At 34.6% G+C, this 16,162-nt stretch overlaps 1 protein-coding gene across 2 annotated transcripts in view; it reads right to left on the reverse strand.

The window, feature by feature from the left end:
• Positions 1 to 16,162, reverse strand: part of TRAPPC8 (trafficking protein particle complex 8) — a 94,160-nt gene that overhangs the window by 60,793 nt on the left and 17,205 nt on the right. Inside the window, exons 3-10 of one of the 2 annotated variants that reach the window (XM_021096212.1) lie at positions 14,200 to 14,289; positions 13,210 to 13,384; positions 10,921 to 11,074; positions 8,418 to 8,511; positions 6,994 to 7,247; positions 6,527 to 6,642; positions 5,686 to 5,836; positions 484 to 584 (exon numbers count right to left, since the gene is read on the reverse strand). In XM_021096212.1, coding sequence (XP_020951871.1) covers positions 484 to 584; positions 5,686 to 5,836; positions 6,527 to 6,642; positions 6,994 to 7,247; positions 8,418 to 8,511; positions 10,921 to 11,074; positions 13,210 to 13,384; positions 14,200 to 14,289 — 1,135 coding nt within the window. Of the gene's footprint in view, positions 1 to 483; positions 585 to 5,685; positions 5,837 to 6,526; positions 6,643 to 6,993; positions 7,251 to 8,417; positions 8,512 to 10,920; positions 11,075 to 13,209; positions 13,385 to 14,199; positions 14,290 to 16,162 lie in introns of both variants that reach the window. The other variant, XM_021096211.1, reaches the window with a different exon arrangement.

Below are 16,162 nucleotides of genomic sequence, written 5' to 3' on the forward strand. Positions count from 1 at the left end.
TCTTCTGACCACTTCTGGACCCATTCACAGTCTCCTTTATAGACTGTGAGTCCTAATTCCCAGAGAGTTCCAAAAGAACTCATTATGTGTACAAAACACTTCTCATTTTCTTTCCTGGACATTATTTAACTATTTGTGTTTGCCTATTTAACAAAGGAAGTTCAAACTAGCTAACCCCTGGCTTAACAGTAGTTAGATTGCCCCAAAATACAAATCACTCCTAATAGAACACATAACCTCAACATTACCTACAAATTAGTAGGTTAGTAACAAATTCCTAACCACAAATCCAAACAACATAGGAAATGAGAATGTATCAAAACACTAATTTTAAATGATCATCTCATCTTATCTATATTAACTTGTTTTAAGAGCCTATTTAGGTTTAGAGAATAAAAAACAAAGAACCATTTATGTCTAATAACAATATAAATGTCAAATTTACCTCTAAATTGACAGAACATAAAGAGTCTAATCACCTACTTGCAGATATCCCTGTATGTCTGGATTGCTGTATCCATATAATGTGCAGGGTATGGCCTAGGAGCTCCTGGCTGAAGAAAAGCTGACACTGCTGCCATTTCCTAGAGGAAAGGACATTATTTATAATTCAAAAGGAGAATATTCTTGTAGTTTAGCATTCAGGAAGCCTAAAATTGGAATGAAGTTTGTTAAGTTTTTTTTAATGTATCCACATATATAAATTTGACAGCCTAATGAAGAACTGAAAAATATATTTATATGCTTTTAGTTTTAAAAATTCTCTAGTCAAATCCCACAGTCTGCTTTTCAAGATTTAAATGAGACTTTTCAAGACATAGCAAACACTTTCAGTATAGTGTATCTAACTACCAAGTGAGCCTAGCTTAAGATTTCTGCTACCACCTCCTCCTTATTACTCCCTATTCCTTAATAAGTAAAGAACAGATCAAGGATAGAACCACAGGCAGATATAGTAAAGTATGTCTCTTTCCAATTTACTGGCTTCGAATTTTTAAAACAGAGCTCACAACAGTTTGTACTATATATCTTCTCAGTTACTTTACACTATATTTTACATCTTATACAGAAGGCACAAAGACTATTTCTGAGACCTATATTATGTCAGTTTTCTAGGGCTTCTTATTTCATTTTAAAAACCCATTCTATGGTGTTCCCCCTGTGGCACAATAGGTTAAGAATCTGACTGCAGCAGCTCGGTTTGCTGTGGAGGCACAGGTTCAATCCCCAGCCCAGTGCAATGGGTTAAAGGATCCAACATTGCTGCAGCTTAGGTCACAGCTACAGCTTGGATTCAATCCCTGGCCCAGAACTTCCATATACCACAGGTGCAGCCATTAAAAACAACAAACTAATAAAAAAGTGTTCTAGGAGCTCCCATCATGGCACAGTGGAAACAAATCTGACTAGGAACCATGAGGTTGCAGGTTGGATCCCTGGCTTGCTCAGTGGGTTAAGGATCTGGCATTGCCATGAGCTGTGGTGTAGGTTGCAGACGCGGCTCGGATCCCGCATTGCTGTGGCTCTGGCGTAGGCCCGTGGCTACAGCTCCGATTAGACCCCTAACCTGGGAACCTCCATATGCCACAGGTGTGCCCCTAAAAAGACCAAAAAAAAAAGATGAAAATAAAGGTGTGGGCCTCAGTAAAATGGTAAAATATTCTATTACATCCATACTTGTGGTCTCAAATAGGCCAGAAGTTTTTATAAAAATTTAACTAGACATAAATAAAACTTTCATAAACTGGGGAAAAACCTGTTAATGCCAACGCACTTTTAGGACATTTTTCTGTAACCGTTTTTAAAATATAAAAAACAAATAATTTAATTATTTAAAAACTAGGATATGGAGTTCCCGTCGTGGCGCAGTGGTTAACGAATCCGACTAGGAACCATGAGGTTGCGGGTTCGGTCCCTGCCCTTGCTCAGTGGGTTAACGATCTGGCATTGCTGTGAGCTGTGTAGGTTGCAGACGCGGCTCGGATCCCGCATTGCTGTGGCTCTGGCGTAGGCCGGTGGCTACAGCTGCGATTCAACCCCTAGCCTGGGAACCTCCACATGCCGCGGGAGCGGCCCAAAGAAATAGCAAAAAGACAAAAAAAAACCAAAAAACAAAAACTAGGATATGACTAAAGCCTTTAACCTCACAGACTGTAAGTTCCATGACAATATCAACTGTATCTGTTTCAGATTACCTCTGCATCTTAAGCACTCAGCAGTGTCTGCTCCAAAATTTACTTAAGAAACTGAATGAAAATATATCATTTCCATGTGTCACAGAGCATGTTTCTACAACTCTGAAACACCATGTTGTCTTAACTAGTTTATATTTCAACTAATGTACATAATGAATACATACAGAATTCTTTATTACACAAAACTCTAATATATATTGCATGGTATAATACTGTATAAAAATGCATTATATTTGCTACATGACCTAATATGTTGCATATATATACATCAAAAAAAGTATCAAGAATAAATTCTGTAAGAAAAATATGGCCCAAATTTTAAGTTATTTTCTAATGTAATTCTATAAGAAGTTACAAATCAATATACAAACAAACTGAAAATTCCTAGAGACAGTGAGAACATTCAGAATGATCACCCCAAGTTACTGCATGATCTTCAATAATCGACCATTAAATCATTCCTTATAGCCTACAAAAACAGATTAGTACCTTTGACAAAAACTTCCATCAAGAACTGGAGTAATATACTGAACCTCTAACTAGTTATGATGACAAATCAAACTACAAAAAAAAATTTCTCCAAAAATTCCTATTATTGGTTTTGCTATGATAAAAATTTTAACTTCATAGTTACCATCTTCTATAAGTTTCATCAAAAAAGGCAGGTAGTATAGTCTGTTATCAATTAGCTACCATGTGTATGGTAAATACGAAAGTGGTATCAGTACAAATAAAATTCTTATTCATTCATAATTTTTTTAGGCAAGGAGATCAAAAATAGCAAATACACAATTATAACCTTCAACAGGAAAGGGAAAAAGCTCTGAACATAGCTGTTGTGCAAGCAGTTTTTTAAATCTGTACTTTAAGAAAGTGTAAAATAGGGCGTTCCTGCCGTGGCGCAGTGGTTGACGAACCCAACTGGGAACCATGAGGTTGCGGGTTCGGTCCCTGCCCTTGCTCAGTGGGTTGGCGATCCGGCATTGCCTTGAGCTGTGGTGTAGGTTGCAGACGCGGCTCGGATCCCGCATTGCTGTGGCTCTGGCGTAGGCCCGTGGCTACAGCTCCGATTAGACCCCTAGCCTGGGAACCTCCGTGTGCCGCGGGAGCAGCCCAAGAAATAGCAAAAAGACAAAAAAAAAAAAAAAAAAAAAAAAAAAAGAAAGTGTAAAATGAATGCCTATACTTTGTGGCAGGGGTTTGGTCTCTACAGAGACATCTGCTCCCAGCCTTGCACAGCTCTTGGCTCAAGGCAGACTGCACCTCCTTCCATGCTCATGTTCATGGCAAATCCACTAGCTACATGCTCCTTTTCCCCACCCCAGTGTTCACATATTGATTTTGTGTACTTTTGGTCTTTTTAGGGCCACACCTAAAGAGCCCCCAGGCTGAGGGTCAAATCGGAGCTGCAGCTACAGGCCTACACCACAGCCACAGCAACACCAGATCCAAGCAGTGTCTGCAACCTACACCAAGCTCATGACAACGCCAGATCCTTTAACCCACTGAGCAAGGCCAGAGATCAAATCCACATCTTCATAGACACTAATAGAACTCTTAACCCACTGAGCCACAACGGAAACTCCCCTGGTTCTGTGTACTTTTTTATTCCTTGAGAGAGTCTCCAGCCATGTTAAGTTGTCTCATACAAAAATATTTTATGCTCTGCTTACAAAGATAGATAGGTTTTAAGAGGACCTCCCCACCAAGCCCTATTATTCTCTACAGTCCTATTATTTTTAGGGTAGCTTTTGTAGACTACGAAGATTTTTAGGTATGCATATAATATGCTACTGCAGCTATGCCTTTATTTTCCAGTGTTAAACTACTTTTGCTCATATAGCTGCTACCTAAAATACCTTTATCTAAATGGTTTAAATGTAGTATGGATCAGATTATAGATAGAAATGAAAAAGCTTAATTACCATAAAATCACACAAATTTTTTGCCATACTTTTATTTTACCTATACACAAACGTTCAATTTGCAGATAAATATGTACAATTTTATAATTATAAACTTGTTATGAAGTACTAATGAAATAACATTTCAGTATTTCTGATTTCATATTAGATTATATTAGATGACCATAATAAAAAGACCAGAGAATATCTAGCCAAGGACAATTCACATAATTTTTCAAGTACTTCTATTTATTAAGACACTGTATTTTCAGTTCCTGAAGGTTTTTTAAAAGTTAGTTTTTCAAATTAAAACACTAGGAAATAAAAAATAGTAATTTTGCTTTACATTTAAAAATTATCCATTTTAGTTTTATGCATATATCAAAATAAATGCAAAATAGACAGCAGTTACTAGATAAGTATCTACATGATAATTACTGATGAAGTAGAGTTCTTGAATGTCTTTATTCTTTACACTTTTGTTTATGGCTTACACGTTTTGGGGGCTTTTTTGGTTGCACCCACGGCATGAGGCCGAAGTTCCCAGGCCAGGGGCTGAACCTGTGCTGCAGCTGCAGCATGGGGAACAGCTGTGGCAACGCTGGATCCTTAACCTGCTGTGCCACAGGGTAACTTTGAGCCTACGTGTTTTTGTTTTCAGGTTTTTTTTGTCTGTTGTCTTTTTAGGACCGCACCCATGGCATATGGAGGTTCCCAGGCTAGGGGTCTAATCGGAGCTGTAGCTGCCAGCCTACGCCACAGCAACACCAGATCCTTAACCCACTGAGCGAAGCCAGGGATGAAACCTGCAATCTCGTGGTTTCTGGTCAGATTGGTTTCCACTGCGCCACAATGGGAACTCCGGGGCTACATGTTTTTAAAAAGACTACACAGACAGTAACAGTGCTAGTTTACTCTTTTCTAAGCATAGAAAGCAGATTATAAATGTTTATGACATCTTTTCAAAGACATTAAAAGATTATAAGGCAACAAATAAGATTCTTTCTGAAACATCCAGATTTTATACCAATTATAAAAACACTGCTAATGCTTACTGACAGCTTATTGTATACAAGGTAATGTTAGGCACTTTACATATCTTATACCTTATCTACCCTGTACTATTAGGATTTACATTTTACAGATGAGAAAACTGAGGCTTAGAGACGTTCAATAATTTGCCTTAGATGAAAGTTTGTCTTACACTAAAGTACATATTCTTAACCAATATATAGTCTTAGATGAGAAGAAAAAATTTCAAACAATTTTAAATCATTTTTCAAGAGATCAAAAAGATCTTCTATAAAAGGTTTTTATACTGTAAATATAGTAAAAACTGTAATTCAAATTAAATAAAGTACTAATCAAATCTAAAAAACCAGTCCTCATATATGACTATGTTTGAATGCACTAATTTAAGACAAATCCATCAAGTTATCATGAATTAATTCAAAACATATAAAGCATTATATGTTATTTGGGTACAACTTTATCCCTAGGTATCTTGCCTGCCATTTCATAAAGAAAAATTTATAAGGCATTTATGGTAGCAGAAATAAGAAATTATAATACTATAGAATACCAACCAAGGCACCAGCTGCATAAAGCATTGCTTGATCATTAAGAAAATCCTTCTTTGCAGTATGATAGCAACTGTAAGCCAAATCATAATGCTGCACCAAAAAACATAAGTCAGCCATTTTTCTGATTTGAAGTTCTGGTGCTTCTGGTGGATACCTGTAAATACAAAATAAGTGAAAGGAATTTATAATTTATGACTACTAAACCATTAAATATTATAAAATGGCTAAAAAGATGCCCAACTGTCTAGAACATGAGAAAAACTAATCCTGTTTTACAAGAATTCTACCTCCAAGGAGAGTAAATTTTCTCAAGATAATTCAGAAACAAATAGTTACATCTATATCTATATAATTTATATCCCTATACTGAGAAATTCTCAAAAGTAGGCAAGCATTGTCTCCCTGGTCAAATTATAAAGTAAATGATCAATTCTAGGTAAAACTTATATACAACATGAAAGAAAATATAAAATAATTTTTATTTTCTCTTAAAATGAGATTTTATATTAAATTTCTATATATGCCAGATCTAAAAATTACTAGACCATAACATTTTAATATAGAAAAGTTAGTAAAGAATATCTAACTCCATCTTTTCACAAATAGGAAAACAAACTCAAAATAAAGTGACCTCCCTTGTTATCTTTTATTTATTTTTAGATATTCAATTACCTACAGTTCTAATTTAAAATATAATTTACTTACAGTCATTATTCTTATCTACCTGCATTCTAACCAACATGAAACTAAAAAACTAAAGAAATATTTATTTTTTACAGAACATCAAAGAGTCAAACAATAACCAGAGTTAAACATAGGAAAGCCAAAAATAATATTTACTCACAGTAATCCAGATGTATTTTTTAGCTCATTAATGCTCTTTTCTGGAACTTTACTGCCACTAAACCATTTTTTAGTTGCAGAAAATAGAGATCGACTCAAACCTTTTCTTGATATTAGCTAAGAAAAAAGATTAAAAATGTTGACAAATATAAGAATTTAATATTCTTCTTTTCATACAGAAGAAGAAACTCTAACTAAAAAGTTTTAAGAGTGAGCAAACATTCTTTTTAATAGCATTGATTTAAAGAAAACTATCCAAAATGCTGACAAAATTCCTAGAGAAAATAAATAAGCCTCATCTAGGATTTAATAGAGTTTTATCACTGATAGTAATGTTAATAAATTCTCATATTGGTCTATTCCTACAAGAAAAAAATTAAATACCTGAAATAACTTACACTACTATATTCTCACATTTACTACTTACTGACATTTTAAAAAATACTAATGCAAAAAAGTAAATCTTACCTGATCATTTAATTGCCGAATTGTTTTCTCTATATGTGGCAAAAGGCCCCGAAACGTGAACTCTTGTATAAACTGTCGAATTCTATCATGATCAGTAAGGGTTAAACATGCACCATGAATAATGCCAGTATTTGCTTTCTTTGTTTCATGTAAAGAAGCAGATTTTACATGATCTGGGCCATCAATGCTGTTAGAAGAGTCACTGGATGGGTCCAATTGGAGTGGGTGAGCTCTAAAGTTATTTGGTAAGCCATCTACTGAAAAAGAGATCTTTCGTTTACTCTCAGAAAGCCAACAGAAAATTGTGTTATTACTACCAGATTGCTAAAAGAAAAAAAGAATGTTGGAACCCTTTATCTTTCCATATGTCTTAGAAGTCTAACATTATTAAGGTATCCCCCCCTAGAATTTGAGGACATGGGTTAATATTTATTATTTATAATAAAAATTTTTTAATTCATATAAAAAATGAAGAAAAATAGCGTTAAAATATAAATTTTTTTTTTTTTGTCTTTTTGCTGTTGTTGTTGTTGCTATTTCTTGGGCCGCTCCCGCGGCATATGGAGGTTCCCAGGCTAGGGGTTGAATCTCAGCTGTAGCCACCGGCCTACGCCAGAGCCACGGCAACGCGGGATCCGAGCCGCGTCTGCAACCTACACCACAGCTCACGGCAACGCCGGATCGTTAACCCACTGAGCAAGGGCAGGGACCGAACCCGCAACCTCATGGTTCCTAGTCGGATTCGTTAACCACTGCGCCACGACGGGAACTCCTAAATAATTATTTTTAAATAGCACAACTAACCAAGAAGAAAAATTATAACAAAAAATTTTAGAGCTATCACTATCCAGACTATAATTTTTTTTTTTTTTCTTTTCTAGGGCCGCACCCGTGGCATATGAAGGTTCCCAGGCTAGGGGTCGAATCGGAGCTGTAGCCCGGCCTACGCCAGAGCCACAGCAACAAGGGATTCGAGCTGCATCTGTGACCCACACCTCAGGTCACGGCAACACCGGATCCTTAACCCACTGAGCGAGGCTAGGATTGAACCTGCAACCTCATGGTTCCTAGTCAGATTCATTAACCACTGCACCACCAAGGGAACTCCCAGACTATAACTTGAAATACAAAAATAAAGCTTTCAAAATCATCTAAATTGGGGGAATAATTATTGCTACATATCAAATCTTCCCTTGCTTTCCACAAAAAAAATTTGTAAAGAAGTCTGATTTATTACTCCTATAAAATAAATTTTTAAATGTCAAAAACCATCAAACTCAAATAACTCAAAATCTTCACAGGAAAAGCTATTATCTTTTTTCATTACAAAATTTCCCCTATCTTTTATGTATAAAGATTAGCATGCTTTAACAACAGTGCATATTTTCAATCCAAAGAGAAACTGAGAGAAAGTATATCAAGACCTTTGACTTCGTTATCTAATCCATCCAATGAAAGCAAGTTACTATCAGAATTCTTATTTGAAGTTATAGTACAAGGGCCATCTTCATATGATTCCTATCAAAATAAAATAAAAAAGCATTAACAGTTATATTTAATCATGTTTAAAATATCATCAAATTCATCAGCAACTATGGTTACTAACTGTAAACCTCATTTTTCTTTGCTACAACTTTTTCCTCCAAACCAAATTCTTAACTTTTTCCATGCATCATATTCAATCACTTTAATCCATATCTACTATATTCTTAAATTTTGTCCCATACTCAATCTACTATCCTACTTCTTCTGAATTCAAGTTACTTCTCAGTTTCTCTGTTTATATGTGATATGCATATGCCTATACGAATACCTGTATATGCATCTATGGAAAGAATAATGGCAATACAGACAGACTATCAGAGTCAAGCAAAAGTTAAAAAACAGACAAAAAAAAAGGATGGTATGGAATCTCCTGAATCATGGAAGCAGTGTTAATAGGTTGGAGTGCATTCTGAATATATAGGAGTGTTTTGGAAAAATAGCCAATGCAACATTTACTTGCATAAAGGGCACTGGTTCAGCCAACAACAACAAAAAAATTAAACTAAAAATACCCAGACTACTCCATGAGACCTAAAAATATGAGGTATTATTCTGAGTACTACACTTTGAGGAAAATATATAAACTAGAACTTAATAAGAGGAAAGTGATCAGAAGAAAAAAGTCTTAAAAAAAATTTAAGAGTTGAAAAAATCGATACATTTAGGCTAGAAAAATATTAAAAAGGGACATGAGATCTATCTTCTACAATTTGAAAATTGTCTTGATGGAAAACTAATATAGTCCCCACAGGACTGAGTATAAGCAAAGGAAGAAAATTTTTGGTTGATTCTAAAACTGCTCAGATGTGGAAGAAGTCACTTGAGAAGACAGTGCGTACTTTCACTAGATGAGGTCATTCAGTTTTAAAGCAAATTAAAGCATCAGAATAACGGTTGGGTTTGACAACCTTTAAACTATCCTCCAATTCTGGACTTCTTGGATTCTAAGCTGTAGAATTTCTGATAACTCTGTCTTCTGTTAAAAGTTCTCCAACTGGACAATCTGACTTATGTTCCTCTTTCTAACCGGAGGTGGCTGGGTTCTAAATTGAATATTTCAATATTGTTCCTATTCTGAGTGTGGCCCTGAAACACTATTTTAAAAAATTACGCTCCTCCACATCTAACTGGTTCTTCTTCTCTCAGACACTTTTCCCCAGCATTATCTTAAAGGTCGACAATTATCTCAGTATTGAAGTGAGTTAAATTATCAGTAAAGCACTGTACCTGGATTAAAAATTCCAAATATAAAATAGAAAAATAAGGCAAATAAACAAATTATTAAGCAATATTTATTAGAATATCAAAAATTACATGAACTTTATACTTCATATTTCTTAAAATAATACCACATAAAGTATAATGTAGTTTAATTGTACAAAATATAAATATATTTTCCATTTACTTAAGAAATCCTTCTAGACCAAAAACAGTCAACTCTTGATTATCTGAACTAATCATAGGAACTTGGCATCTTGACTACTAAAGTTCTATCTCAAAAGTTGGACAGAATGTGAAAACTTACACCAACACACATCAGCCAACAGAAAACAATTAACATTAGTGTAAAACTCTAGATAAGAAGAGTAGATTAGGAAGAAATAAAACTTCTTGCAAAATCAAAAGAAAGGGAAATCTGGAAAGTCAGGGAAAAAAGCCCACCCACCCAAAAAGTATAAGCTCTAAAAGGTTGGTCATAGAGAACAGCCTGTTGAAAATGAAGACAACCCCAGAGCGTGTGGATAATAAACAATTGACTGTAAGCATTCATAATGAATTAAACGTACAAGACAAAAATTCTATTCTCTACATGTCTAGCCAATCTAATTCAATTCTTAATGTGTAATTCACTTTTCTTCTTTTAAGAGACTAATTAACCCTGATATACCCGAAAGGAATACATACAAGTGATTATTACAGTTTAATTTAAAACAGCTTCTCTGGAGTTCCCGTCGTGGCTCAGTGGTTAACGAATCTGACTAGGAACCATGAGGTTGCGGGTTCGGTCCTTGGCCTTGCTCAGTGGGTTAAGGATCTGGTGTTGCTGTGAGCTGTGGTGTAGGTTGCAGACGCGGCTCAGATCCCGCATTGCTGTGGTTGTGGTGTAGGCCGGCAGCCACAGCTCTGATTCGACCCCTAGCCTGGGAACCTCCATATGCCACAGAAGCGGCCCTAGAAAATGACCAAAAAAATAAAATAAAATAAAACAGCTTCTGACCTACTGTTCACATGCTGATGGATTAAAACTAGCCAGATTCCACAAAATAACTACTAGTAATTCTACTAGTTCAACCAAGACATTAAAAATTCTACAGTGATACCATTATGTTACAAAACTGAAATACAGCTTTTGTGGTTTGCTTCATTGTTTTTTACATATACCTGGTTTTGAATACTATTTTTCTGGAGATACTGACTCCAAGGATCTGGTATCTGCTCATCTGAGGCTCGATTAGATGTTCGAGAATTAATTTTAAGTAAATAGCAACCCTGAGTTCCATATTTCTGTTTCATTTCTTCATAAATTGATTCAGCTCTAAAATTAAAAAATGGAAAAATTTCTAGTCAATGGGAAGCAGACCTTAGGCAATAATAGTTTTTAAAATACAAAAACCATCTAAGTAGTCCCCAAAAAAGACAGAACGAAGAGAAGTAAGATAATTTTAAAAATTAAAACAAAGAGCATGATCCTAAGCAAAATTTAGCTAGCCTCATGGGATAAAATTTTGCAAGATAATCCTATGTTATCCAAAGAGAAAGTTCTGGGGGTCAAATCAGTTTGGGAAACTACAATAAACAAAGCCAACCAGTTTCTCTGCAGCAGACATCTCAGAGCATTCCATTTGTAACGTGCACTATGAATTTCTAAAGAGCGACTTCAAACTTACAGATCAGAAACTCTTTCAACTATGTGGACTAGTGTCTTCAGAAAGTAAGATTTGGAGGAACTCTTAGAGAACAAACATTTATCAAAAAGTGTAAATGTTGAAATAGAAAAGTACAGTACCCCCCTTCAAAAGCCATCTTTCAGTGCTACAATTTACCCTTCTCTTAGCCCTCTCCAAAGGGATACAGTTCAGAGAAAGCAAAGAGAGAAGCAAGAAAAGCACCCGAAGTATTTATTACATAAAAATCCACCTTCCCTTGCAAAATTTGTAATAGCTGGATCCATGAGCTAATCCCAGATGTAAAAAAAAATTTTGATCTATTTAAAGTTCATTAAACTTGCTAGTTGGTAGGAGATAGATAACTCAAGTGATAAATCAGCCTAAGAATCAAATAGGACATTCTGATGGAAAATAAAATTTTGGTACATAGGGCTAACCTAATTTAAACAGGGTTTGTTTTTTTAATCAATCACTCATCTGATACCAAAAACACACACAGATAATTCTATATCATATTCAAATATAGATGCTAATACTATATAAATAACAAGCCTAACAAACAAGTTATATTCCACACTATAGAATTAAGCCTGGATAAGTAAAATAGTTATAAATTTGCATAAATACACATTTAAGTATATGGGTATGTAGATACACTTAAGTACAATAAACTAAACATCTACTCACTTTACAAATGACACTGCTAAGTATAAGAACCACTGAACTAATACTTTAATTACCGCTTAAGTATCCTAGTTACAACCATTCAATATGGAAGATATATACCACATCCAAATGCTGGAAACTAATTTTAATAGCCAGTTCAAATTATTTCTATTTATATAATATACGTTATCCAATAGGCTATAGATTGTTTATGATGTCAAAAAAATCCTGAAAATTGGTAACCCTCAGAACAATTCTTTGGTCTTACAGAGGAAAATTTATTTAAAATATGATGGCCTCTGCTCAGAACAAAGGTGAGAAATGATTTAATTGTATATCCTAAACAGCTCTGAGATGTGAGAGTAACAGTTGGAAACAAACGATTAACTTCATCCACGTCCTGAACCAAAGGTCAAAATAATCTGCAAAGCCACAAAAGCCACTTTCAATATCATCTTATTTTGCAAAAACCTTTCTTTTTATTTTTCTGGCTGCGCCTCTGGCATACATTAAGTTCCCAGGTCAGGAATAGAACATGAGCCACAGCGATGACAATGCCAAATTCTTAACCAGTAGGCCATCAGGGAACTCCTCAAGAATTTATTCTTAAAGATAAGTCATTCTCTTATCATAAAGATAAAAGGACTATGGCAAATCACTAATAACTAGTATTAAAGGGAACATAAGAAATAAGTGTTTGGATGTTTTTGAGACTGTGAAAAACATCAAGGCTAAAAACATAAAGTGATGAGAAAGTGAAGAGTGAAAAAAGAAGTGCCTGTAAGCCAGGAAATGAAAAGTTAGGGGAAAACTGGGAAAGAGAAAAGAGGGGAAAAAAATGAGAAATGATATTATATAAAATAGGAAATAACAGCTAAAACCTATACGTATAAAACGGCAAGTACTTTTGAACAAACAGCAATATATATTGAAAGAAAAGTTTGGGTAAGCACATGAAACCTAACATAAAATGATGTAATTGTTGAACATAACTCCAAATAAAGAGATACAAACTTTTATTTTCTTGGATGAAAAATATATCTAAAACTTAAGCCATGTCCAAATTAATTAACTCATTTAACAGGAAATAATTTAAAATTTAAAAAATAAAGCTTACCTCTGTTCATCTCCTGCACTTACATCATGTAAAAGTACATAATATTTAAGTGTATTTGGTATAAACCACTTGGGGTAGGAATAGTCATTGCTGTGTTGAATTCGATGCTGTTCTTGTGACAACTTTGAAAACTGTTCCACAGGTTCAGCTTCACTAGACGATGCCACCAACATGCCTTGTAAATCATATTAAGGTAATTATCACTTAACATTCAGTAATAAATATTATCCTATTAAAAAAAACTTCAGGGAAATATTTTCTACGCTAAAAGCAAAGTCTGATTTTACAGGTTTTCCTGCAAGCACAAAATAAATTCCTTAATATTTCTAAGTAATTCAAGGTTCTAAATCTTAAAGATTTTTTTGCTGGCAGTTTTTCTTAGATCATTTACATACACGATAAGGAAATGCATGAAAATGAGAACAAGTAATATGAAAATTGTGCAACTATGACCATAACGAACAACTTTGCTGAGTTGTACTCCTCTCCATTCCATCTCATTGCAATTTCACACTCTATTCCACCTCAACTTTTCTCTGCAATCTCATTAAGAAAACAAAAAAGTCATAACTATCAAAGGAGATTAATAGCTATAAAATAGGTTACTTAAAAAGTGGAAAACTGTTTTTAAATGAGCTTGTGCATAAGCAATTAATTTTGAGGCAATCAGCAAAAGCTGTTAACACTGACAGTTTACATTTTTCTTTCTAAAATAGCTTAAAATGTATTAAGCATGAAATACTCCAAGTTGGAGGATAAAGAAAAATAAGCAAGCCCTTAGTATTCTTATTTTTAATCAAAAATTATTTACACCAGTCCTGTATGTAGGATGTCATGTAACAAAAACAATAAAACTTGAAGCATCATCAATAAAAGTAATTTTTTCATCTCTACATCCTCTCAGTAATTTGGTCTTTGTATAAACTGTTTCTAAGATTAATAACTTTCAAAGCATTTGATTTTAAGAGAACATTAAGAGTCAAAGGATACATGCTAAATAGTGGTTCAGAAATTCATGATCTGATGCTGGCATCGACTGAAGAAAGGTCTCTCTGTAAGATTCAAACCATGGAGTAGTAGCTAAAATTAACAATAAATAAAAGTTAAAATTCCTCAGTTGAATCAGTTTACAAAAGACAAAACTTCAAATCCATATTCCTAAAAGGTATGAAAGATAACTTCCAGCAATAAACAATCATTTTTCATTTGTGCTTTGAGATGTATATGTGACATAGGTGGATAAGCCATAAAAACAAATATATTCATACATGACAGTATATATACCTGCAAAAATAAGTGACCTACACCACAATCCCACAACTTACATATTAATGCTTTCAATATTACTTATGTGAATAACCAGATTTTAGAACTGAATTTCTCTCTGCCACTAGCCATGCAGTCATAAGTAGCTCTTTTTCATAAACGGTATCACTTCAGAACAGTGGTTTTCAACCAAGAGTGACTGTGACCCCCAGGAAACATTTGGCTATGTCCGGAGATACTTTGGGTTGTCACAACTAGGGATAAAGACAGGGGTGATACTGGCATCTAGGGAAATAGGCCAGGAATGATGCAAAACATAATACAGTGAAGCAAACAAGACAGCCCTCTCCCCAGCTCCCAAGAATTATCTGGCTCAAAATGTCAATAGCGATGAGGCTGACAAATCCTACTTTATAATTTGATTACTTGAGTATGACAGCAACTAAACCTTTTCATACTTTATCTTATAATCAAATACGAAGTCCTGTATTTTCACTTTTTTTATACATGTATACAATGTGAGATTTTGGTTTTTTTTAAATTGCCGCACCTATGGCATATGGAAGTTCCCAGGCCAGGGGTTGTTCCGAGCTGCAGCTGCAAGCTCAAAGCAGCTGCAACAACAGCAGATCCTGTGGCAGGCTAGGGATCAAACCAGGCCTCCGCAGCAATTCAAACCACTGCAGTTAGTTTCTTAACCAATGCACCACCACAGTAACTCCTAATGTGATGCTTAAAATGTCAAATCTCTCTTGCTCCATGCTAAGCATTTTACAATACAATAATTCTATATACATATATACACATATACATAAATATACATATTATATTTTGCTTTTTAGGGCCACACATGTGGCACATGGAAGTTCCCAGGCTAGAGGCTGAATCAGAGCTGCAGCTGACGACCTATGCCACAGCCACAGCAATGTGAGTGAGATCTGAGCCACGTCTGTGACCTACACCACAGCTCACGGCAATGCCAAATCCTTAACCCACTAAGCAAGACCAGGGATCAAACCCGCATCCTCATGGATACCAGTCAAGTTCGTTACTACTGACCCACAATGAGAATACCCTATTCTAACTTTTTAAAAATTTAAATTTAGTTAAACTTAGTCATTTCACTAAGTTTTAAACAAATTATCTAAATCACAGTTTTACTAAAAGGATACTCCATTCCTAGTTACTTATGCTGACTACAAAATCTTATGTACTTTTGGTTTTACTCTTGGAATCGCTGAAAACATAGCAAATATATTTTCCGTTCATATTATCATACTATATTAAACAACTGGGAAGGTTAGGGAAAAAAAAAATCTATTCATCTAGATACTCAATAGTATATCAAACCTGGTGCCATATATACAAAAAAACCTTTCATTCCAACAAATGCCTTATGAGAATAATCCATATATTGTTTAGGAGGGCTATTACTACGAAATCTCATGTTCATTGCTCTAGAAGAGGAAAAACATTCTCAGAAATATTACTATATATATATAAAGTATATATATATAGTAATATATATATATAAAAGTGGCAAAAACTGGAGAATAAATGAGAGGCTCTGTTAGAACAGGAAACCAATTTTCTTACCAAGCAGTAAATAAATCTTCCCTCCAAATCAGTCAAAATTAATCCTTATCTTGAAAATTAGTGTATGAGTGGCAAGAAAAGAAAATACAAA

This window comes from Sus scrofa, chromosome 6, assembly GCF_000003025.6.
Source record: "Sus scrofa isolate TJ Tabasco breed Duroc chromosome 6, Sscrofa11.1, whole genome shotgun sequence".
Lineage (NCBI taxonomy): Eukaryota > Metazoa > Chordata > Mammalia > Artiodactyla > Suidae > Sus > Sus scrofa.